General features: G+C 42.2%; 1 protein-coding gene across 6 annotated transcripts in view; it reads right to left on the bottom strand.

Annotated features, from left to right (window-relative positions):
• The window catches only part of LOC146173934 (sodium-dependent nutrient amino acid transporter 1-like), a 65,496-nt gene extending 42,221 nt beyond the window's left edge, over positions 1 to 23,275 (bottom strand). For 3 of the 6 annotated variants that reach the window (XR_014702116.1, XR_014702117.1, XM_084584570.1), the window contains exons 1-5: positions 22,994 to 23,272; positions 19,169 to 19,295; positions 17,090 to 17,221; positions 8,432 to 8,595; positions 1,036 to 1,094 (exon numbers count right to left, since the gene is read on the bottom strand). Coding sequence is in view for 1 of the 6 variants with exons in the window: in XM_084584570.1 (XP_084440696.1) it covers positions 1,036 to 1,094; positions 8,432 to 8,595; positions 17,090 to 17,221; positions 19,169 to 19,295; positions 22,994 to 23,005 (494 nt within the window). In the remaining 5 variants the exon portion in view is untranslated. Of the gene's footprint in view, positions 1 to 1,035; positions 1,095 to 8,431; positions 8,596 to 17,089; positions 17,222 to 19,168; positions 19,296 to 22,993 lie in introns of all 6 variants that reach the window. The other 3 variants (XR_014702119.1, XR_014702118.1, XR_014702121.1) reach the window with 3 other exon arrangements.
• Between the last annotated feature and the right edge of the window lie 754 nt (positions 23,276 to 24,029).

The raw sequence follows: 24,029 nt of genomic DNA, 5'->3' as shown, positions 1-24,029 counted from the left end.
GAAAGTTAGCTTAATGCGACTTTACAAACCTAGCTTCTAAAGAGACGAGCCTACATATACTAGCGTGAGCAGCGTGAGCAAAATCGACTGTGACGCGGGATGTTTAACACCTTGAGAACCGAGCGTGTTATATATTTTGTTCCTGCCCCTGCACCCTGAAGATTTTGCGGGTGACAAATCTGAGGACGTATAAGTTGCCTTCAGAGTAATATTACAGTGTTGCTAATAATTCCTGTAAGATGATTGCGTAAATACCCTACGGCATCACACTGAACAAGTGTTCCTAAGCGAACGAGGTGTATCTATAGCTCAGTTTACAGCCAAATAAGCAGTAGTTTGAGTCTAAGCGCTTTTGTTTTATAGACATTGACTTCATTTCTTCAGAGGCACTACGCAATAATGGTGGATGGACGTCACAGACCTGAAGACTAATGAGAAATTGCCTGGTACGTCACCAGTGCGGGGTGTTTGAATTGGCAGCCCTAGATCATGTGGTTGTGACGTCACGTCGTCGTCCACAAATGAGATTTTAGTTCCGACATGAAAGGGGTTTTCGGCCAACGAACGCTCTAATGCTGTCGCATTAATATAGCCGGGTAAAAATGTCATTGCGAGACAAGCGTATAGTCAGCCAGAAGGAACACATAATAACGAATAGAGGAAAGCGAGTGAAACGGATGTGCTCTTAGTGTAGTCACTGTATGCTTACCAAGAGGAGCATAGCTTTAAGCAGGGTATAGGAAGTCGCTCTATAAGGAAGGCGAGAAAAATTTTAACTAGCGTGAATTGGACCTTTCATAAGCTAATAAACTATCAAGAGGTCCTACCATGGCTAAAAATGCTTCTAGTTCTTTTATCCCATATATAGCTTAAATACTAGTGCATATATATCCACAGTGCTCCATGTGCTAGCATAATAATAAAGTAAGGGTGATGCTGAAGACAGTTGGTGATCCAAATCGCTTTGAATGTGGAAAAAGAACAAAAGTAATGGTGTCGAAAATAAGAAATGAGAAACTGAAAAAAGACGCCAACCTGAAATACTGCTCCGATGATGAAGTCGCATTCTCGTGTGTTCCGATGGTCGCATTTATCTTCAAAAAAGAAAGAACCGCGTATACAAACGTTATCTCAGCTGTCAACTGTAACAAGCAAGGTAGCAATGGGGACTAGTTTGTTGCAATTTTTTATGGACCTAGCTCGCAACACTAAAAACGACCAAACGACGGACACGGGGTAGGTGCGCGCACTGACAACCAAGGTTTTTCGGACAAGTGGTACCGTCTTTGCCAAAAGTAGCCAGGCTACATGTTTTGCTTCCCACTTTTATTACAAAGCCAATAAGGATTCCCACTTTACCACAACTAGTTAAGAATTGAGGAGGTGTGCTCAACTCTGCATCGCAGAGATTTAGAGCTTCAGAAGTGGTATGAATGTGCTACCACATGGCTGCGAAGCCGATCCTGCAGCCTGGTTACTTTTGGCAAAGGCGGTACATAAAGAACAATTCATGTCCATGCGCAGTTCAACGTATTCGCTCAAACTCATTGCCATCATCATTATCACATCCGTACGCACATACGCTTCTTCATTTGGGCAAGAAAGCAATCTTGGATTATAAGTGGCAAGTTTTTCTAAACTTATTGCTAGCGTCATGGTATACTACGTTTGCTTATTTTGTTTATGTCGTCTTTTCATCCCACACTAAATTTTATGCACTGCCTCGCTCGAAAAAAGTCTTCAAACTTTTCCTATACAAAGCCTGCTAACATGCTGTAAAGAGCGGTTTCTACCGAACTCAGAACCGCTGTCGGCAGTTATTATCTGCATTTCTATTTGAAACTAGTGTCTTGTGCGCTGCCACTACCTTGTAAACAGCTATGTGATCAGTCCTCTCTACGTTATCTTGGGGTATATTACGCTGTTTTTGTTCATTCATCTATATTGAGCTTTTTGCCGTTTGTACATTTGTAAAATCCTTTCAGTCGCTGCTTATCTGTTGCTGTTACTTTCTAAAATTGGGACAGTGGCGTTATCAAGCTGCTAGTGGCCCCTTTTCTGAAGCTTCTCTGTATACCTATTTCAGCCAAACGTACAATTCTATTATTACCATTAATGTGGTAATAATACTATGGTTCGGTGACAACAAACGTTCCTGCTTCACGGTTACTACCTAACAAAATTTTTCTTATAAATGAGAGATGTTCGACTCGCCAATTCAGGTTAAAATGCAGTAGTGTTGCTTTCATTGGCGTTTTATTCAAGTAGAAATTTAGAAATCTTGTTTGTTTATTAAGTATCGATGCGACATCTGTTTATTTATTTATTCATTTATTTGTTTATGGCCGCAGTACAGATAACAAGATTAGTCCAAGTAAAAACAAGCGCAGGCGCAATCGACCTAGAAAAAAGTACAAATACTGGTCACGAGGTCTCTGACAAGCAAACGCACACGAAAAAAAATTAAAGCAATAAATAGTGGGCTGCCCCTAAAAGACACTGGGAAGCGCCGAGCCCAGAGTGTTTGCCCAGAGTGTTTCGTGTGATTCCAGTCCAGGGATATAGGAGCACGGTTTACGACGATGCGTGTGCAGGAAATTTAGTTTTTGACCTTTAATATATGCTGTACATCTCCTATATCGTACTCTATTAAAGAACTTGTACAAATTTCATGCTTACTTTATAATCTCCGAAACATAAATCGCGATATAAATTGTTATATCGTACTCTATTAAAGAACTTGTACAAATTTCATGCTTATTTTATAATCTCCGAAACATATATCGCGATATAAATTGCCATTTTGGTGCCTCCTCGCCGAGTTACATGCTACACAGAGTTACATATATGCCACGCGAAGCAACACGAGCGTAGGAAGCGCTGAAGTCGCTTCCTGCTTTTCTCTTCACATTTCTGCGCTTTTCATGTGCCGTACCAAGTGAAAACTGGCCAATTGTATGTAAGAAATCACAGGAAAATTTCGCGCACGGTTTAACTTGGAACTAAATATAAATTATCCTTAGCTTTAGCTCTAATTATCATAACTTGATTTAAAGCGGCTGGTGGTGGGTGTGATATAGAAAGCCCCGCTTTTTAAGTTGTACTGAAATTCCCGCACAATCTAAACAGGAATTACACTATAAGGTAATAAAAATTGAGCAACCTGTCCTCTAGTGTACTCCATGTAGAAGCAGGGTATTCTTTTCAACTCCGGCGGTGGACTTTTGCATAATAAATATACAGAATGCTACATTATTGGCAATAGAAGCATGTTTTAATATGTAATTAAGAATCGCAAAAGGCGTTTACCACGCCACTAGAAATGATGAAGTTGGCAATCAGAGCAGATCTAAACCTTGGGTAAAATCTTGGTACCTGTGAGAGCTGCTGTTTCTGTGGACGCCCGTAGGCATTTCGCATTTTAGGTCAAGATCTACGCTGAGGCTTCGGCATCATACATTGCTTTGATATTACTCCCTTTTTACCCTCTTATAGGCTCATTTGCGTTTAGAGCACATGATGTGTATGATTCATGGTTGTGATGGTTCCGGTGGATTCAATTCCTATTTAAAAACTCGCAGTTTCTGCCACTTCGACAATGGAATGCTGTTTCTTGATATCCCACAGCCTACCCCACAACCTATAAGTGTCCTCTCAAGTCATGTGTCAACTGCCAGAAGAACATCGGCGAAACCGATAAGCGTAGATTTTGATTTCCAGCCAACTACCACTAGCCACCAACCGCTTGCCACAGGTCAAGGGCCACAAAAACAGGCAAGGGCTTTTTCACGGAGTGGAAACTCTAGCCCTAGCGGAACAAGAAATAAAGGACATTTGTGACAGTCAGGATTTAAGCGCTCGATCCTTTTTAGTACCAAAACAATCACCCAGCCACTCCTCTACTTCAGCTTGCGTGGGGCATCCACGCCTGGTTGCCATAGCAATTGTGACGCCAGCCCCCTCGCTAGTTGTCACAGCAACTGTGATGCCAACCGTTGTCGAGTCACCGAACCATCGATGAAGACAAAGGCATACACTACACATACAGGTCTGCAGGCTCCCTTCCCGTACTTATTCTTGTGCTCCATTTGGCATCCCTAACGGTCCTTATTTATTCCCCCTCTTTCCTATCAAAACTGTCAAAAAAAACGTGTATACTGAAATAAAGTCGCCCTTTTTTCATTCCAAAAAGAAGCAAAACTTTTAAACAAGCTATAGAATCGTTAACAACTTTTGAAAGCCCTTAGTATCAAAGAGGAGTTTTGAACATTGCTCTTCGCCCATAATGGCCTTAGGTGCCTATGTGCCATAAAACAGAAAACAAATAGAGACGTTTAACACTTTTCCAAGCTATGTGCCACTCTCTCACAGCTAAACAGTTGACTAAAACCTTTAAGCGAAGACTGTTGATCCTTAACGCGTTCCCAATCGGTAAGAACAACTGAAGGCAAAACGTGAGAGACAGAAGGTGATACGAGCTGCTGAAACACCAGAGGAATCGGCTTTGAGGCTGGAGACAGACAGTAATCGAAACCGTGTTGGTTTGTGGTTTGTGGGGTTTAACATCCCAAAGCGAATCAGGCTATGAGAGACACCGTAGTGGAGGACTCCGGAACTTAAATGGGCTCATAAATTCGAGCAAGATACCGCTTTTGCAAGACCATTGGTTTAACCATGCTCAAACTTGCCTACCCTTTTCTGCCTCGTTTTGTCCGTCGAAGATCCTGAACAATCTTCGTGTATAGGTGCGTTCGCGTGATTCGTAAATAGCATTTCGGAAGACTCCTTCGTTTCATGCTACCACGTGTTATGTTTTAACCTTCTCTACTTGTTTGCAAACCACGGTGGAACAAGTGAATGAAAACTGAACTTCTGCATAGATGACGATGATTGCGGTATACTAGCTGCAGATGCTTGGAAATTTTTTTTATACTTTGCAAGAGGCTTCCGAGCCCGCAAAACTGTAACTAAGCGCATTTAATGTCTTCAGCGCGCGCGGCTAATTTAAAGCTTCAGGTTGCAATGACTAACGAGCATATTGAAGTGCAATAAAATAGGTCTCGCTTATAGCGTTTTTATATTCCTTTCGTAAGAAATTAGCTGCCGTACATATATCCAGGGTGCGCAGGACATTACGGCAGTGAGATTAGAATTCGTCGAAGAAAAGGAATAGGCGTCACTATAATTTTTACTACTGCCAAAGCCAGTACCATTGCTACTAATGGAAGGACTATACAGGCTGACAATGCCATTACTACTATCGTTGCCACTGCGATTGTTGCAGCTACTACCACTGCCACTACTACCACAAGTTCACAGTTATTGCAAATTAGACTGCTGCTGTCACTTGGAGCACTAGAATTGATAAGACTACTAGTCTAATTTGATCACTGCTAATAATGTAGTGTTTCCGAACTGAATAAAACATGTTGTTTTAGCCGATGGTAACAAAGAGCTGCTGCGGGTGTGGCATCGTCTAAACCCGATTTCATTTTCCAGAGGTTAATACAGAATATAGTTGAATGACTCCCCGGTTTTTTTCCTCAGAGTTTAGATGTCCTGCATCGTCTTAAAAAAAGAGCTTACTGAAGCTCTAGGACCCATGTTCCGCTTACACTAATCATGTTTTCCCCTTTCATGTAGGTAACACGCACAATCTGAATTGGACAAGGGGGTCTGGTGTTACACACAATTAACACTGATTAAAACTTCATATAAATTGTGAACATATCCCTAGCGAAAAAACTGTATAAGCCACAATAACCTCATATAGGTTTCTCATACTAAAGTCATACAAATCTCATACAATCTCGTATATTTCTCATACGTTGAATGATACCTGTATGAGATTTTATGAGATTTATACGAGTTTAGTTTGAGTTTAGTATGAGAAATCTGTATGAGGTTATTGTGACTAGGGTTTTTTCGATAAGAATGTGATTACAATGTGACATAAACAATATTATAAAGCGCAGGAAAGTAAAGTTGAATTTGAATAAATAAAGCCTTGCATATCTTGTGGCGAATAAAATAAAAACAGCTAAGGCTTCGTGCTGAGAAGTGTCTTATGCACCACAAAATACACAAGGATTTGTTTATTCAGATTCCATTTTACATCACTGCCAGATATAATGACGTTTAAGTCACTTTGTCATCACAAGTTCACAATTTGACGTTTTAACCAGTGTTAAATGTGCGTGACGCCAGACCCTCTCATCAATTCAGATTGTATATGCTATCTATTTCTTCGCATAACTGGTACGTGGGCCCGAAAGTTTCAGTGCTCTCTTTCTTTAACATGATCTCGGACATCTAAACCAACACTTTGTTCCTGATGCAAACAACCAGGGAGTCATTCAACTATATTTTGTATTTTGTAAAACGAAACGATGGTGTAGACAATGCCTCGGAACCCGCAGCAGTGCTTGTTAGCCGTCAGCTGGAGTTCAGCCATCCCCTGAATCTCTTCTTTTTGATAATTTGTTTCGCTACTAGCTATCCGCTTAATTCCAAGCCTGTTTTTATCCTCCAGTATGCTACAGTTTAGCTGAGTACCGGCAAGACATGACCGTTATGCACTTTTTAATCCAGGATGATGGTAATCTGCAAATCATTACTGTTCATGGGTATAAACCAAATGCGTTCCACCACAACCCTTGGCCTCATTGAAATCTTGCAGAGTTGTTTCTCTTTTGTGGCCTGAGACCTGGGTGACCATTCTTTCATGGTAGCTGTCTTCAGTCATATCATTACCCACTCTTCTTGACCTATTTCAAATTGTTGTTCTCCTCTCACCCAAAACTGTTTAACACTACGCCTGTTTTTAATGTTAAATTTTAGTTCATTTTGGAAACACTTAACACACACATATCGAGGACGAAGTCGAGTAGACATACGCGTCATCGTCCTCGTCAGTGTGAGCAGAGCATTTCCAAAATGAACTATATCAAACTCGCCCAACTCTCAGTTCCTCTGCAGGAAATTTTATGCCTATTGGTTTGCCTTGCTCGTCTAAGTCATTACTCTTTATTTCCAGTTCGCCTCCGCAATTACTTTTGAAGGTTATGTGTTCAACAGAAAGGCGGCTACTAAGGTACTCTCTCCAAATAGTTATCTCTGTTTCCAACCTGCTTCTCTTAATGTCTCTTTTAAAGAACCGTTGATCAATAGTGTAGGTATCGTGTCTACCTGTCTCACTTCTGATTGGAATTTATTTTTCACTGTGAATGACTGGTTCCACCTTCAGGTGCTGCAGATGTATATTGCAATAGTACCAGATATTGTCACATGGTGCTAACAAGGTCGAAAGCAGCAAGTAGAGAGATTGGTGCTACACCTAAATTAACTCTTTATTGAGCTGGCTCGCGCCCGAATAGAATAACGAATCACGGTGGTGACGGAATCAGCAATCGTGCTCGACAGTCGTCAGGAGATAGCGCTAAATTTAAACTCGTCGCAGAGACATCTTGGCGAAGACGCAAAAGAAGACTAGCACAACCTGGAACATTGTGGTAACAGATGCGCGATGCTAGAATCATTCGCGGTATATCTCGGCGCGTCTTGCGCTGCAAAAGCAATTATCAAGGCCAATCTCGCCAAATTAGTGTAAATAAATGAACACCCACAAGATCTTTATGTGCAGTACATTTTTTCCGTTACGCAAGCTAACCTATGTAAATTATTTTCCGTAAGGAACCGGAGAAGGCTCCTGCTCCTGTCGTTGTCGGTGAGCCATTTGGAGAAGCCCTATTCACTTGTTGCGGTTAGTCCCACTTCCTGCAGAATCTGTGTCCTTGATGTCCTTGTCCCTGCACAAGTCCACAGCAGGTGGTGAATATCCACTTCTGCAGCTGGTATGGAACACTTCGGGCATGTTGTGGGTCTAACGTTCTCTTGAGATTCCTGTTACCGACGGGGTAAGGACCACCCCAGCTCTTATCCTTCTACGGGAAACCTCCTCCAATCTTGTTGTTATGATGGAGGGGGAAAAGTGCACGGGCGAATGAGGGCACATGTACTTTTCCTTAAAGAGGATGTTAAGATGGTAACATCTGAGTGGGCATCAAAAGCTAGCCTGGAGGGAGGTGCATTAGTGTTTGGAACTTCGTGTGTGAGTACATGCAAAGCGATAAGGTCACTCGCCGGTGGCTGCCAGCAACAACAAATAAAGATTACTAGAATTCGTGGTAATATAGCTGTTGTACGCATAACTGCTGCCGGTTTGACTGAGTGGTTTGGTTTGGTTTGTGGGGTTATATATCCCAAAGCGATTCAGGCTATGAAGACGTGATTTGACTGAGTAAACTTGTCCCTACCTAGGAAGGCTATTTATTGAGAATGGTTATATTCTGCGCATTTATCTGTCATCGGTTTGATCCTGTTAACTTGGTACACTGCCAAGTTGCGTCTGACACAGCGGAAGGGAACTGACCGTGGTGTAGCGGAAGCAGTTCTCGTCGCTCCACACCGGGTCGCAATGGGTCCATGGCAGCGTGCTTTGCATTGAGGCGAACATATAGAATATGCACAGGGCCATTATGTAGTTGTATGAGACAAGGAGATAGAACGTTGATATCGCCTGCGCAATGCCGATGCCTGAAAAAATAATGGACAAAATGAGCGTCCTTTCTACAGTATGAGTAAGCACGTCGACACTACTTCAGCACTGCAAAAAGATACAGGTGTGATATTTCGGAACTTGCATCGAGGGTGCGATAAATGGATGGATGGAATATAAGAGCGTACCCTTTGAAACGTATGAGCATCATGTTCGGCTTTTTTCTTTATATTTTTTTAATGTTGTTATCAGACGGTTCATAAATTCGTCATTTCCTTCATTACAATACTTTTGTTCCTACATTTATAGCCCTATCTCACCTCCCTGCTTTCTAGTCACCAAACATATAAGTGCTGTTTAACTTCCATCGCAGATTCATTCGCCAAAGTATTGATATCTCTAAGCCTAAGGCCTTAGGAAGAGTGACAGCCGGCCTTAACATTAGGTAGATTCCACCACATTCGAGTATATTATGTGCAATTGTTTCTACGCATTTACTCCACACTGTATGTGTGTCAATTTCTTGGTTAATTTTTTTTTTTTTGAAGCTGCGCATTCTAAAGCCCCAAAATCTGCCTTAAAATTTCAGAGCCTCTTGAGTTATCATAGAACGGTTCTCTTCTGATCTGTCATTTCCCATTCGGATACCTTTCTACAATCTTTTTCTTTTGCACTGAAATAAAGTTTTATTGTCCATGATTTTCAGCTCTCGGTAAACACTACTTATTCATCTGCCCTTGCTTCCTGCATACTTACTGGTCCATTTTGAGCCAAGATCGTTTTCGGTATAGTTATTAATCGGGTTCTGTATCCCCGTTGCATCTTCTCAGTCAGGAATGACCATTCTTTTTTGTAGACGACTAACTGCTCTAATGAAGCTGCTGTATTCTTAAAACTAGCCAACTTTGATGAAGGCACTGTTGAATCAGTGACGGTGCTCAGCATAGACAATTCTCAGCCTACCGCATGCTCAGAACCAGATAAAACAAAATTTATTGCCATGGTTAAAAAATCCCTGCCAACAAGTGGCCATCACAGTTTAGTGGAAGTTCTATCGAAACATGCTGCAGCTTTCGATATTTCTCGGGACTCGCCACCACGGATTCCCTTTTTCCGTACTCAGTACAGAATCAATACTAGGACTGCTGATCTCATCCGTCGGAAGCCTAATCGTGTATTACCATCAGAGCGCCAGGCGATCGAAGAACAAATTAGTGGTATGCTGCACAAGGGCATCATTCAGGAATCATCTAGTCCGTGGGCTGCCCCTGTGATACTAGTCAAAAAGAAAGGTGGCACATGGCGATTTTGTGTCGATTATCGACGGCTGAATAATGTTACCAAGAAGGACGTGTATCCTCTGCCACGTATTGATGACGCCATTGATTGTTTACATTCTGCCGCCTATTTTTCCTCAATTGACATGCGATGAGGCTATTGGCAGATTCCTTTGCACCCGAAAGATATAGAAAAGGCGGCATTCATCACCCCAGAAGGACTTTATAAGTTTATTGCGATGTCCTTTAGATTATGCAACGCTCCAGCCACCTTCGAAAGATTCATGGATACAGGTTTACGCGGACGAAGTGGCACATTTGTATGTGTTATTTGGACGATGTAGTAATATTCGGAACTACCTTTCGTGCTCACAATAGTCGATTAGAGAGGGTCTTGGAATTTATCGAGAAAGCTAGTGTGGTAGTCAATTCCAAGAAATTTCGCTTTGGAGAACGCCATACAGTGGTGCTTGGACATCTCGTAGACAAAGATGGGATCAGGCCTGATCCGAAAAAGATTGAAGCTGTCATTAGTTTTAAACCACCGAAGTGCAAAACAGCTCAGGAGTTTTGGGGGGACTTGCTCCTATTTCCGTCATTTTGTTCCTAAATTTTCTGACCTAGCAAACCCACTTGTCTTCAACAAAATGACATGCCTTTCAAGTAGACTGTCGATTGCGACTCCGCCTTCCGCAGTTAAAAATTATTCTGACATCAGAACATGTTCTACGCCACTTCTGCTCATCAGCTCTAACAGAACTTCACACTGACGCCAGCGCAGTCGGAGTTGGTGCAGTGTTCATACAGCAACCCGGTGGCAATGGACATGTCGTTGCATATGCAAGCCGTTCTTTAAGCAAGGCTGAGCGTAATTACACAGTAACTGAACAGGAATGCTTAGCTGTTGTTTTCGGTGTGCAACGGTTTCGGTCATATCTTTATAGATGCGCATTTAAAATTGTGGCGGACCATCATTCCTTATGTTGGCTTGTAAATCTGCATGATAATACCTTAGCTTGCCATCTGTTATCGTCCGATTTCCTCAGGCTTTCCACATATAATATTCTACTCTAAACTCCACGCGGTCTGAAAGATCTCTAGCCCATGTCACCCTATATCACCTCGTTTTTGGTTTTGCTGTGGGCGCGTAATACTTATCACCCAAGAGTTATCTGACTTATATTTCGAATCTCGACTTTACCACTGCCTTTAGGTCCAAATCCGCAATCCAGAAAGTAAGCCTTGGCTCCATAATTCCTTTCCACGCAACCCTTACTACCTCATCCCAGTTGTACCCCCCCCCCCCCCCCCCCCCCAATGCTTTATGTTTCATCATCCCAAAATCTTTTGGCCCATTTTTACTAACAGAGTCTGCTTTTTAATGTTTTTCAGTCCTTCGTTTACTCATACAAAGATATATATGTAGTCCGTTACTCTGAGAACTTCGTGACCTTTTATTATAGCACCTGATTAGATAATTCGTTGAAAACAATCAAACTGGACATATTACAACTTTGTTACTCACGTTACGAAAGTGTGACACATCTGCGTGAAAGCGCGGGCATTTCGACGTTGGAATGCCGGAGACAGACTGCGTGCATGAAATTTCTTTTCCTTCTATATAACAATTGCATCAACATAGATAAAGATTTGTACCTAAAGCCGCCTTATCATCGCTCTAAAAGAATTAACCATGACATGTGTATAACACCGTTTTCTGCTAAATGTGACTTGTTCAAATTCTCATTTTTTCTCCGTTCCATAGAAACATGGAACAACCTGCCCCACCAGTTTATGAATAATGTGTCGCTTGATGCCTTTTCTGCCAGCGTTGAATCTTTTTTTCAAGAAATGTCATTGTCGTAGTGTTGTTGTTTCACTGCCCTCTGTTGTTCACGAGTCTTAACGTAGCTTGTCAATATCCTCAACCTTGATGTGTTATTCATGGTGTACTCTGTATGCTTTCCCTGCTGCCTTGGAACACTATGCCTGCTGTTTATACTTTCTTTTCCACACCTGTCAGAGCCTGAGGAAGGCTCACAGTATTGTAAAATACATAAATAAATAAAAATTTACATCCAAACTCAAGCCTATACCGTCTCCTTCGTCTCCACAATGATTAACTATATAGTTTGGAAATCTTCCTAGATATCCACATACTTTCAAGCGGGGAGCCGCTGCTCTACGATCTGCATGCCTAATTTGTGCTACAGTTTAAAAGCTCGATTACTTTCTTCTATCGATCCTTTCATGCTAATCAGATAAAGAATGAAGAGCAGTGGTGATAGAGGGCTACCTTGTCTTAATACTTTGCACGCCTCGACAGTTGTACGTCTTATTCCTTCCCATGTGATGTCAACTTTTTCGCCTGATTATATATTTCGTAGGAAATTACTAATCTCATTTTTGATATCTTCATAATTTAGTATGTTAAACAATTAAACAGGAGTTCCCTGTTTACTTCGTCGTCTGCCCTGTTTATGCCTAATAAGGTAGACTATAAGGGTCTGTTTTCGGCGCTATCAATTCGTACATTTTATTAAGTATAAACAAGCTATCATCCACAAGCCTGCAATATTTAAACCCATTTTGAAGTTTTACGAGTATGTATGACTTTCTACCCATGACTGTATTTTTTAATTTTAGCACTTGCGTTGACATCCTGTATATAAGAGAAGTAACAGTAAGAGAAGTAAGTACAGTAACAGGTCTGACGGATTTCATGCGCATCATTCTCTTCATAAATAAAATTCATTTTATTCTGTAGCCTGATGTCCTGAATTTGCCCATTTGTTATGAATGTTTCCAATGCTTTTAACAACGGTCCCTTCCTTCTCGGGCCTAGTTGATTATTCAGCTTGATTGGAATATCACTTATCACAGCGGATGTGCATTTAGAAATGTTTGTATCCGCCTTTTTGGAGGTTATATGGATCAGTTCTAAGCTACTTTCTCTTCTGCTCTGCTGTGTTGCTCCCTCGTTTGGAAAGATTACGGAATCCTTGCTCCTAAATGGCTTGTGTATAACTGATGTAATGTAGTTTACAAAGTCGTCTCTCTCTAAACATTCCCTTAGGTACCTTGAGTCATTTGCTGCTTTCTTTGATTCTTATTACATAACACGCTTATAATGTTCCACAATTTTCTCTGTTCGCCTTCAGTCAATTGCATCGCGAATTTCAGCACTCCAGCAATAAGAAGACTGCTCTATTTTGCTTTGTATGAGGACCTCTGCAGCCAGTTTTATATGCCATTAGGACTCCCATTTTCAGTCTCTTTCCTACTGGAATAACTGAAACTTTGCCTTTCGGTGTTCCCTTAAACGACCCTTCGTAGTTCGATGCTTTCCCTGATCTCCTTAATCCACCAATTTTGTGGCTTAAGCTTTCTAAAAGCAGCTGCACGTGGCGGCCGCGCAACCACTTCAGCTCCATGAGCCGTGGTCAATTTATTTATTAAGTGCGTACACACGCATGTACTACAACGCGAAAGGTGGCCTCAGTGGACACGTGACAGATAATAAAAGAATGGGGGAGGCGTATACACTGCAGTGCGTTTATTTTGACTGGCGATGATTAAAACAAAGTGAAAGCTAGCGCAGATTCAAGAGCACGAACTTCGGAAAGCGACAGCTAATTACACAGAATACCTAAACATTTTTGCGAAAGCAACTCTGAGCCAGCCGCTTCGCCTCTTCAGTGTGGTCGCACCTCCGCGTGACACCGACTCCTCGAATTGCCTTGAGCCGTCGCCTAGCAACCGAAGCAGCTGCCGTCACTGCGCTTCACCAGATGGCGCCGCTGCCGCCGCTCGCGGGGGAGAGAGTGGCTACTCCTGGCCCTACGGGGGCTGGGGAGCGTTGATGACCTTTGGCTGACGAGGCCAGTATATCTTTCCTTTGAAAACTATTGTCACCGCCAGGAATCGAACCTCCATCCGAACGTATCAGCTTCTTTAGCCCAGGCACTGGAGCATTATACTACTGCCGCAGCCGATCACGACTCGCGTGAAATTACAGCAGCACAGGCCATCGCACAACATCGAGCAAATCAAATAGCCAGTGATTGTAAAGAGGCCATCAGAGAATACAGCGGGGGTCATTTCGGAACGCCTGGCTAAAATCATTGATCAAAGTCACATAGACAGAAAAGTAACAATCAGATGGACGTCAGTTCACTCCAGATTATATTTCAACCAAGCAATTAATAAACTGATCCCAGATCTGTCATCCTGGGGCAGCCAAGGGGTACCACTAAAGAGCTTAGATAAAGGAACACTGGCTAAATAGAGTCGAGTCAGAGGACACTGCAGGCTAGCCAGGATGTCATTAGCTCCACCTAACAGAGCCCGAGATAATGCGGACAAGATAGCGTTGAGGAAAGTCCAAACGAACACATATCCGAACACAATTATCACCAGTCATATCTAGCCAAAGTTAACATCAGACAAATGCAAACGTTGTGGACTTAGAGGATTGTTGATCATGTAATATGGGAGCGCGAAAAAAGCCCAAGCATCGCATAAGGGATCACTGAATGCACCTGAGCGGCTATTCTGTAAAGCTAAGACAGGGAGAGTTAACTACGAGCAGTCCGAGTGGCCAAAGCTGCCGCTGAAACCCGACTCTTGGCCTGCACCTAAGCTGACCCAATTTGTGTCAGCTTGGATGGTGTACCCAAGCTGGCACACCGAGAGCTCTGCAGCGTACTAAACTGGTCTCTCGGGTGGATGAAATAAATTTTATTTCTCTCTCTCTCACTCCAAAACACTCTGACGTTGTGCAGTACGCATCGTCATTTTCATCAAGCTAAAACAGCAAAACATTGTCGCGCTCTACCGGGAACATCATCGTCTTCGTGAAGTTATATCTGCGCAGCTCCTTCATTTAAAAAACCAAGGTAAGTACCCCATATACATATGTCATCTGGCGGACTGCGGCCAGAGACCGCTAGCGTAGTGTAGGAGAAGCTCACCAGGTGGGGTGACAGAACTTGCAGAGCTTTCTCATTACTGTATCTAAGTAGTCGAGTTAAGTGCACCGCTGGAATTTTAAATGAAAAGTCGACATCACTGAAAGACTTTCTTGACGTCAGCAGCTTCAAAACCACATGGTGAAACCAGCACGGAAACAAAAACATTGCATTTTTTGACAGCGGCTTTTCTCTTCAATCATTTTCCTACATTTCTTAAAAGCCAACTTGAAAGGTGGCTTTCACGCGCCCATTTGTAACCTAGAGAGAGTTCCTGGGGTTTCTAAGAAAAAGCGCTTCTCATGCATCATATACAGCGCGCATTGTTGTCTAGGTTCTGCCAACAGAAAGTGTCGTTCGTGCTTGGTGTCAAAAGACCTTCCCGCTGTTTTCAAAACAGAGCTTGTTCTTGGCCGGGTTTCTTAACGATGACTTTAAAAATTATATATTTCACGACATTAATGAAGCAAAAATAATTGCACCGCTGATGCAAGTAATTCAAAAAAAAAGAAAATGCGCGTCCCATTCGTGTTACGTATAAACCAAGACCGACTGAAATAAAAACCTGCACAGATAGCACTGCTCCAGCGCGCACCTTCTATTTCATAGCCCTCGCCGCTAGGGAAAGAACACTGCGGGCGGCCTGGCGCTACTGTAAACCTGTTGATAAAAATGACGTTTCTCATTACTTCAAAGATGTATTAGTTTTGTTATTTTTCTTCGTCGCTATAGTTTAATTATTTGTCCATACTATAATGCACAAGCACCTGTACTGCGCACGCGCAGTGGGTAACTGCAGTGCCGTCGCATAAAGTGGAATCGCGATATGTCGTCTGGCGAGAGCAAAACATTATAGAAATAAACAAACTCTCCGCTGAAATACAAATATGTAAAATTTTTGAAGTACAGTGTTCTGCAACTTTATCGTACCCGTTTTGAAAACTCCCGCCTTAACCGAAGGCTCATTTGTGCTGAAACTGCGCAGAAAGCTTGCGCGTTGTTGTATCCCACTTTACGAAGTACGTTTGACCATGGTGCTTATTTGATTTGGCCGCGCATGATGAGAAACCAGAACCGTCTGCGACGAGACTGAGGAGCAAAAGACGCAAACGCCAATTTTCTGCCGAAAGGCAGCGGGGGAACCATCTAGCACTATTACAGGAACGTGTCACGCTTGCCTCAGCGCTTTTGAACCACAGCTCTTTCCTCCAGCGAAGCCAGATGACGTCGCAGCTTCCTTTTGCTGGAAACTCTGTGCTGGCGTTTTTTGCTCCTCAGTCTCGTTGCAGATGGTTCTGGTTTCTCATCATGCGTGGCCAAACCAAGTAAGCACCATGGTCGAACTTACCTTGTAAAGAAGGGGACAACAACATGCCAGCTTTGTGCGCAGTTTCAGCGCAAATGAGCCTCTGATTGAGGAGGGAGAATTTTTCAAAAGGGGTACGATAAAGTTGCACAGCACTGTATAACTCGGAAAAAGTTATTTTCTTTAGAATTTGATTACAGCTTGTTTAATATAATTTGTAGTTTGATGGTGATGATAATGGCAGAGGGACAGGTTAACAGAGCTCATTCAATAGCGAGAGAGGTAACGAAAGGTGGCGCACGCGCTCCCATAGGACCCAACTATCTGTGCAGGTCTTTATTTTAGTTGGTCTTGGTCTCAACTCCTACCACTCAGGAATGAATATCGCTAGTTCATTGCTCCGAATCTCTCCCAGCTTCAAGTTCTGCTTTCGGCTCATCTAGCAGATTTCTAAACATGAGTTCTGGCTTTAATGAATCTCAGAACCTAATATAAATGTAACACACAGAGGGAAAATGGCAGATAGTATTTATGAGTAAAGTATCGTTACAAAGAAGAAATTATTAATATTATTAGCAGAGGTTGTGCACACTACTCATGGAAATCAGCTTAGAGTATTCATTCTCATTAATTTTGTTCTATTTGCCGATAAGTAGGACTCTTCAGATGGAGGCATGGTGGCAACTGTCCTCAACCCGTTTCAATTGGGGCGCTCTTATATTCCATCCATTCATTGTGGTGCTGTACGCGTGAGAGAGCGGAATCTCACCGGAAACTTATACCGTGCAAATGTGGGGAGAACAACCAACGTTGAAATAAATGAAGGGGATAAAGGAAACTGGAATGTTCTTAGGGCATTTTCAGGATACCTGAGACCACCTGTCGACAGGTTAGAAAGATTAACTGCACTTCCCTAGAAGAATCGCGGTGAAAATGAGAAATGTAACATTAAAGTTGGATCATGACGTCCTGCCTTTACCTTTGAATCCGGGTACGCATTTCCATAGCTTCACAGTTCCCAGGCCAACAAACTGGCCAATAGCAAGTTCAAGGTAGTATACGGGCTTGCCGATAATAAATAGCACTACAAAATAAGGAACCAGGAAAGCTCCTGAAAGAAAAAAAAAGGTTTATGATCTAAATCAAAACATTAAGATTTTATTTCTTATTTGCAAAACGGGAGAACACGAAGTACAAACTGTCGGCATTTAAACAATTGATTTGTAATGGAACTTCGCTGCCGGTTTTTTGTCATAATCTTTTATCAAATAGACAATTATCGTCGAACTCTACGAAGAGCTCGTTAAGAAAATATCGGCTTGTTCTCTTATTTTGCCTGAAGATGTCATAAAATTTTAGGTAATATTTTATGACTACTCAACCCAAAAATTACCAAAGTGCGAATGGATAACAATTTTTTCGCGGCGGAGAAAAACAGCCACCCGAAATGTTCGAATTGGAGTCCGTAGATCAACAATAAGGAACGTAATGGATCTCATTCGTCATAAAGTGTCGGTGAGCACTAAGTACAGAATTCGTCGCGATTGATGCCAACCATAGCATGCATTTCTTCAGCCGTGCGCAAAAAATAGAGGCTATAAAACATGGCTAGGTGGTCTGGCATGCTTCTACACGCCCCCTCTTCGAGAAGTGGAAAAAAAAATAAGAAATTGGGATATTCCCTGTTTGTTAGGTTTATGTTGCACTCGAGTTTCAAAGCGCGCCACTCCAGATATGACAGTTTATGCCTTCCACGCATTATCCGAGAAGTGCGAAGCTTTTCATCTTTCGCGAAGCTTTTGTTTCATGACATTCAACATGACGACCTGAAGTTATGGCGCAGGTAACGGCATGTTCTCTACCATAATTCAGGCTGTCTTTTTGGGGCGGGAGAAGAAATTAGCATAGCATTTTTCAGGCAGAAAACTCTTTGCCGGAACCTAATTAACACATAGATTACTTTGACGGACAAAAGAGCAGCAGTTCCCTACTGAAAAACCAAAAGTTCTACCGAGCAATACCCTCCCAAAATTTCCCCAAATCGCAGAGACTCTCATACGGTGGAAATCATTATCACAAAATGTTTCGCATAATTTATGATAATGTGCAAGAAACTATGAGATCTTATGCAATTATATGCGATTTGTATGTGATTTCTTATGCGAATTGAGTGAGATTATGTGAGAAAATGTGATATTATTGCCTCATACAATTTTTTTCAGTAGGATTGTACCAACATAAGGAGTGGCACAAATAAATGCCAGAACAATAACGCCGAAGCATTAATTTTCGTTCGCGAGTGCTAAAGACGCAGCCCTGGTCTACGCGTACACAGAAGCTCAAAGGACAACTACGGCGTTTGTTTGTTTTTGTTTTTTTTCAACCTTCTCAAATTTTGCTGGAACTTTCATTGTACGTTCTCTTCAATTTCCTGGTCATTCATACAAACTTTCGCAATGATTGGATATACTATTGTGACGCACGTGATTTAAACATTTTCCATTTCATGGCCTTAGTCAGAGAGATTTATGTGAGTAACCTTGGGGGAGAGACGTCACTGAACGCATGGCCATCCCTATTCGCTATGCATTTGCTGCGGGAAAAAAAGTTTTAGCTTTTGGTTTATTTCGGAGAAATAGTGGCTCCAGCTGTAATTTACATTCACCAGTTTATGTGATCATTGTGCACACGAAAGATTTCTTTGCCACATTAGCGAAGATGTAAGTTGGTTTGCCGTGACGTCACAGGTTGGTATAAACCTAGTTTCGGTTTCCCGGTTTCCGTTCTTTCAAAACACTTCGCCTTGGTATTCTGAAAAACAGTTTCTTTGTACCAAAAAGAGGTAACGGTAAAGAATGTGATGCGATTATAAACTCAAGGTGCTAAAAAACTATCCATGGTTGCCCGCAATGCGTCCACCATTAACAAGCTTTTTATACAAAGCCATATATGGCGAATCCATGGCGTCAAAGTACTACCCCTATAGAGTTATAGCTTGGCCAGAAAGAGTGTTGCATATTAACAGCCGGTGCACACTAATGCCTGAAATGACATTTACCTCCCCCATTCTCGTAGGCTAACGTCGGAAACCTCCAGACGTTTCCGAGGCCAATTGAAATGGAAAGGCAAGAAAGGAAGAACTGCAATCCCTTGCCCCATTGGCCTCGGTCCTCTTCCGAAACGTCCTGCACAAAAGACAAACCGAAGCATGAAGTGTCCGTATAATGTACCTTCTGAAAAAATTTTAGGAGGCAATAATCTCACATTTTCGCATACAATCTTGCTCAATTCACATAACAAATAACATACAAGTCGCATATAATTGCATAAGGTCTCATAGTTTCTTGTACATTATCATAAATTATGTACAATATTTTATTATAGTGATGTGCACCGTGTGAGGGCCTATGCGATTAGATGAGATTTTATGAGGTTATTGCCCGGTAGAACTTTTGGTTTTTCAGTAGGGAGATAGTAAGATTTTATGAGGTTATTGCCCGGTAGAACTTTTGGTTTTTCAGTAGGGAGATAGTAAGGTAATTTGTTTTAATGATCCATCTTTTTGGTCAAATAAGCTGAAGGTCGACATCACTGAATGCCTGATGCCTCTTTTATATCCTTAAATTTTAATCCCCTCAATGGACAAAAACTACTAATGGTTATGATATATACTACCGCTTGTTCATCGAATAAGACCTTAGCATATGTATGGGTTAAATGCTGCCACTATTTACCAAACAGAATACACTGCTGCATCTGAACTGCTTTTCATTTCACGACTCTTTCTTTAAGGCACCGCCACTTTGTTTGCATACTGTGACCTCATATCCAATCAGTAACGTGATTACAGAGAAACACAGAGCTTAGCCCCTTTTGGATCTGTTCACTTTAGAAACAGCTGGCTACAATGGCTTCGTAGCTTCAGAGCGAGCAGGCGAAGAAGATTTTGCGGATTGGATTGCGGCTTCGTGGAACCCCATTTCGTAAGCATCAAAAACATTTCTACATACCTTACTTTGGCCATATGGCTGGTCTCAGAAGGGTGCTAATATATTATTCACTTTGCCATGATCTACTAGGATCCGTATGCGCTTTGTTCTTGCAAAATGCACGGATGGAGACTGCTTGCTTTGAAGGTTGAGACCTCCGCAAAGGCACCCCCGGCTTGTATCAGAAGTGTCAGTGAGACGTAGATTGAGAATTGAAGAGAAACCCTCGCCTGCAAAAGTACACTGTTTTGCACCTTATTCAACAGTCATGTCTTAACGAAAGATCAAATGCAATATACAGGCCGTGTTGGCGATGGCTGTATGAGTGTTTAAAGGGACAGTTTACTGCCGGAGGTGCCAATAAGAACGTTGATGCGCAGCTGCCCACAAAGCGTGAAGTGAATATAATGCATTTCACAACTCTGCCGGACGTCATAAAAGTTATTTGTTTACGTAAACTTAAGGCGGCATACTTTTCTCGCTTTAATTAAAGTACAGCTACTTTCATTGTTTAATGATGCTTAATTCTCTTTTTAAAAACTTTTCAAAAAGAAGTCGCACAGGCTAGACGTCGCTATGCTTGCTGTGGTGCTGCCACAAGCAAGAACGGTTGTTGTTGTTGTGTCTGTAATCAATGCCACCAGTTTTATTTACGTCATCATTTCAATATTTCTTTTTTCAAGCTACCTTAGGCTTCGCAATTATAGCTTTCACAAACTGTGTGTACCTTGGTTAGCGCCATCCGCAATATTGTCACTGGAAGCCAACTAAACGACGCAGCAGATCGCCATATGCTCATAAAAATGCTATAACTATATATTGTGTTCTCGAAGTCAGAATGGCTACCATCTAGAACGTGGGACTACCATATTGAAAACGTATGCTTTAAATACTTGCACTGTGTTTCGCAGTGTCAAACCCGGATATTCATTAATTTGGGAAAAGTGCTTTCGACTTGTGCAAGAAAACAGTTGTTCAGAACATCACAGACTGTCCCCCTAAAATAAGCGCTGGTGCCAACCTGCCATGGTAGCCCTGAGGTTTTTCCGTTCAGCTGCTGATCACGAGGCCGCGGACTAGACCCAAGTCACGTCGATAATGTTTCAACATAAGCAAATTAGGAAAACACGCAGATGGGTCACGACATCAGAAGACCTTAAAGACATTCAGATGATGTATATCAGCACGAAACCCTTTATTACGATGTCCCTAATATCTATGTGCATCGCCTTAGAAGGTTAATCCAAAAATCTACGAAGACACCAAGGCTCGTGGTACATGGATATGCCTACAGGCGAAGAGATAAGTGAAAGCGAAGCAACCTGTCTGAGAACTCGAACTCGATTTATGGACGTAGTTCTTAGCCATAAATTGAAATACAGCGCAATAGAGATTACAACGGTCACTGCACTGAGTAACCGTTGCAGAGAGAATGCTCATCGTTCTCGGACGTGTGATGGGTGGACACGTTTTAGATCGGGTCGCTGAAATGCCGAGACGGCCGTTGAAGCACCGGGCCTCACCATGAGAGTCCTTGCGCTGTCTGCAGGTTACCGGAGTTTTCAGGCAGGTTACTACATAACATGGGTTGCTCCGCATAATGACAGAACGCGCGCGAATTGGAGTTGTCAACACGCACAAGATGCGGGCTCTGGGAATATCCTTGATTAATTGAAATTCATTTTCCATATCCTCTAGACAGAAACTACTATTTGATTGCAGTTGCCTTTACAAAAATGGCTGAGAAATAGTATTTTTCTCAATGTCGAGAAATTTCCATGATATGTTTATTGTTATATTATGAGAAGATAATGGGCTCGCCCTGAATGTTCTTGAAAATTAACCAATACTTTATTATTGCCTTATCATTAATTATAATGCGTTCAGACACTGTTATTTTATAATTTATGTATTGTTGGCATTCCTGAGACCAGGCATATGCCCCTCAAAGTAAAGCCACTTATATGTATGCGTTCTTTTTATGCCGTAAGCACCATCCATGTTCGTGGGTAACATCTCCTTCACTTCTAGAAAAGACGGCAACGAGCCAACCATATGGTGTTGACGTTATACGCAAAACGTATCCCTGCTGCTCAAACACACACACAATCGCATACACAGGCATGCACCCACACTCAATTATAAGCTGCAGACCTATTTCTGCACACGGATGACCCGATGGGTGCAGATCCAGAACAACACACACACACACACACAATCGTATTCACAGGCATGCACCCACACTCAATTATAAGCTGCAGACCTATTTCTGCACACGGGTGTCCCGGTGGCTGCAGGTCTAGAAGTGCTAATGAACAGATTTATTTAAAATGTTCTAGCCACTATGTGGTATCAGCGTCACATACATTATCCAGCTGAAATGGTTTGTTTTCTTACTAGATTACCTTTATGTCCTCAAGAACACAAAAAATGAAAGGGGTGTCTCTATAAAACATATTGATACGTGGCAAGAAGGTCTCACTGTTATTGATCGTCGTCGTCTTCAACGTTCAGCGACGCAGGGCATATATGTAACAGTATTATAGTGCGAAAGCTCTATAATATCTGTTTAACATTCTAGTAAAAATCAATCTGATGACTTTCTAATGTAAATCAAGAGGAAGAAATGGGCATTAATAAGGCATGTAGTGCGAGAGAAGATAGCCGATGGTCACTAGGGGTAAGAAGTTAGATTCCAAGGGAAGTAAAGCATATCAGGGCGCGGCAGAAAGTTAGGTGGGCAGATAAGGTTACGAAGTTCGCAGTGGTCAATGGACGCAGCCATCACAGGACCGAGTTAGTTGCCGTAATATGGCAGAGGCCTCGGCACTGCAGTGAGTATAATCCCGCTGCTGATGATGATGTTCATGATGATAATGATGATGATGACTCACTGGCATGGGCATAATTTCGGCGTTGAACGTCACAGGTCCTCACTATAGATGCCGGTCTCCAGTTGTTGTTCTTTAGAAAGGGTGAACAAAAATGTTCAAGCGGAGCTGCTCCGTGCAGCTTCGCCTGATTTCACCCCTCAATAGCAGGAATAGGGGGAAGATTCGCTTCTTTTGCGAGGATCTTGCTATACAGTCTAGCTTACATGGAACGTAGTTTCTTCGCCGCCACCTCTCGCAAAAATGAGGCAAGCGTTAGTGATTCTTCCAACGGACAAAAAAAATGGTATGTGTTTCGTAAGGCGTGGGCGTCTGCTCTTGAAATGACATGTGTCAAGAAAGTGCAGTGGGTGTGTACGAGTCGAAAACGATAAAAGGAAAACGGATGAGAATGTCACGTCCATGTTTAACAGATGAGCCAAGAATATTAACAAAGGCGCCTAGCAGCAATTGACTCCGAGACGATTGTGTTTTGCACAGGCTGACGCTCGTATCACGTGACCATATTCGGAGCCATCGCCGTAAGTCGAGAACAATTTCATTTGAATTGGTCTTAGAGCTCTTCAGGTTTCGGAGTGTGAACAACAGTTGCTCGCTTCTGCAGGCGTCGATTGAACTTTAGCCTGTCTGTGATATTCGGGCATCACATGCCAACAATTCAAAGTAACTAGATTTTCTGCCGAGTAATGTAAGATCGGAGTTGTCGTATTCTCTTACATTACAAGCGTGCATGCTTCGAGCCATCACACGGCCGGTAAAGCGGCTTAGGTGACGCACTTATGTAGATCCACACTTTGATTGAATAACACGATCTGCCGAGCAAGTTGGTTGCGATCCATTTGTATCAGCAGCGTTCACCTAATCAGGAAAAAAGGGAGTTAGGACAGAGCACTGTCCTATCTCCTTTTTTTTCCTGATCATGTGCGTGCTGCTGATACAAATTCCTTTTTTCCTGATCTTATGCGCTCTGCTTATACAAATGCACACTTTGTTCTTTCCTCTGGCTTTTTTCCTCTCTCTGTTCTTCTCGCGCTGCTAT

The sequence above is a fragment of the Amblyomma maculatum genome, chromosome 11 (genome assembly GCF_055883805.1).
Source record: "Amblyomma maculatum isolate TAMU_Amacu chromosome 11, ASM5588380v1, whole genome shotgun sequence".
Lineage (NCBI taxonomy): Eukaryota > Metazoa > Arthropoda > Arachnida > Ixodida > Ixodidae > Amblyomma > Amblyomma maculatum.
The sequence above is the reverse complement of the archived record's forward strand: the minus strand, read 5'-3'. Positions and strand labels throughout refer to the sequence as shown.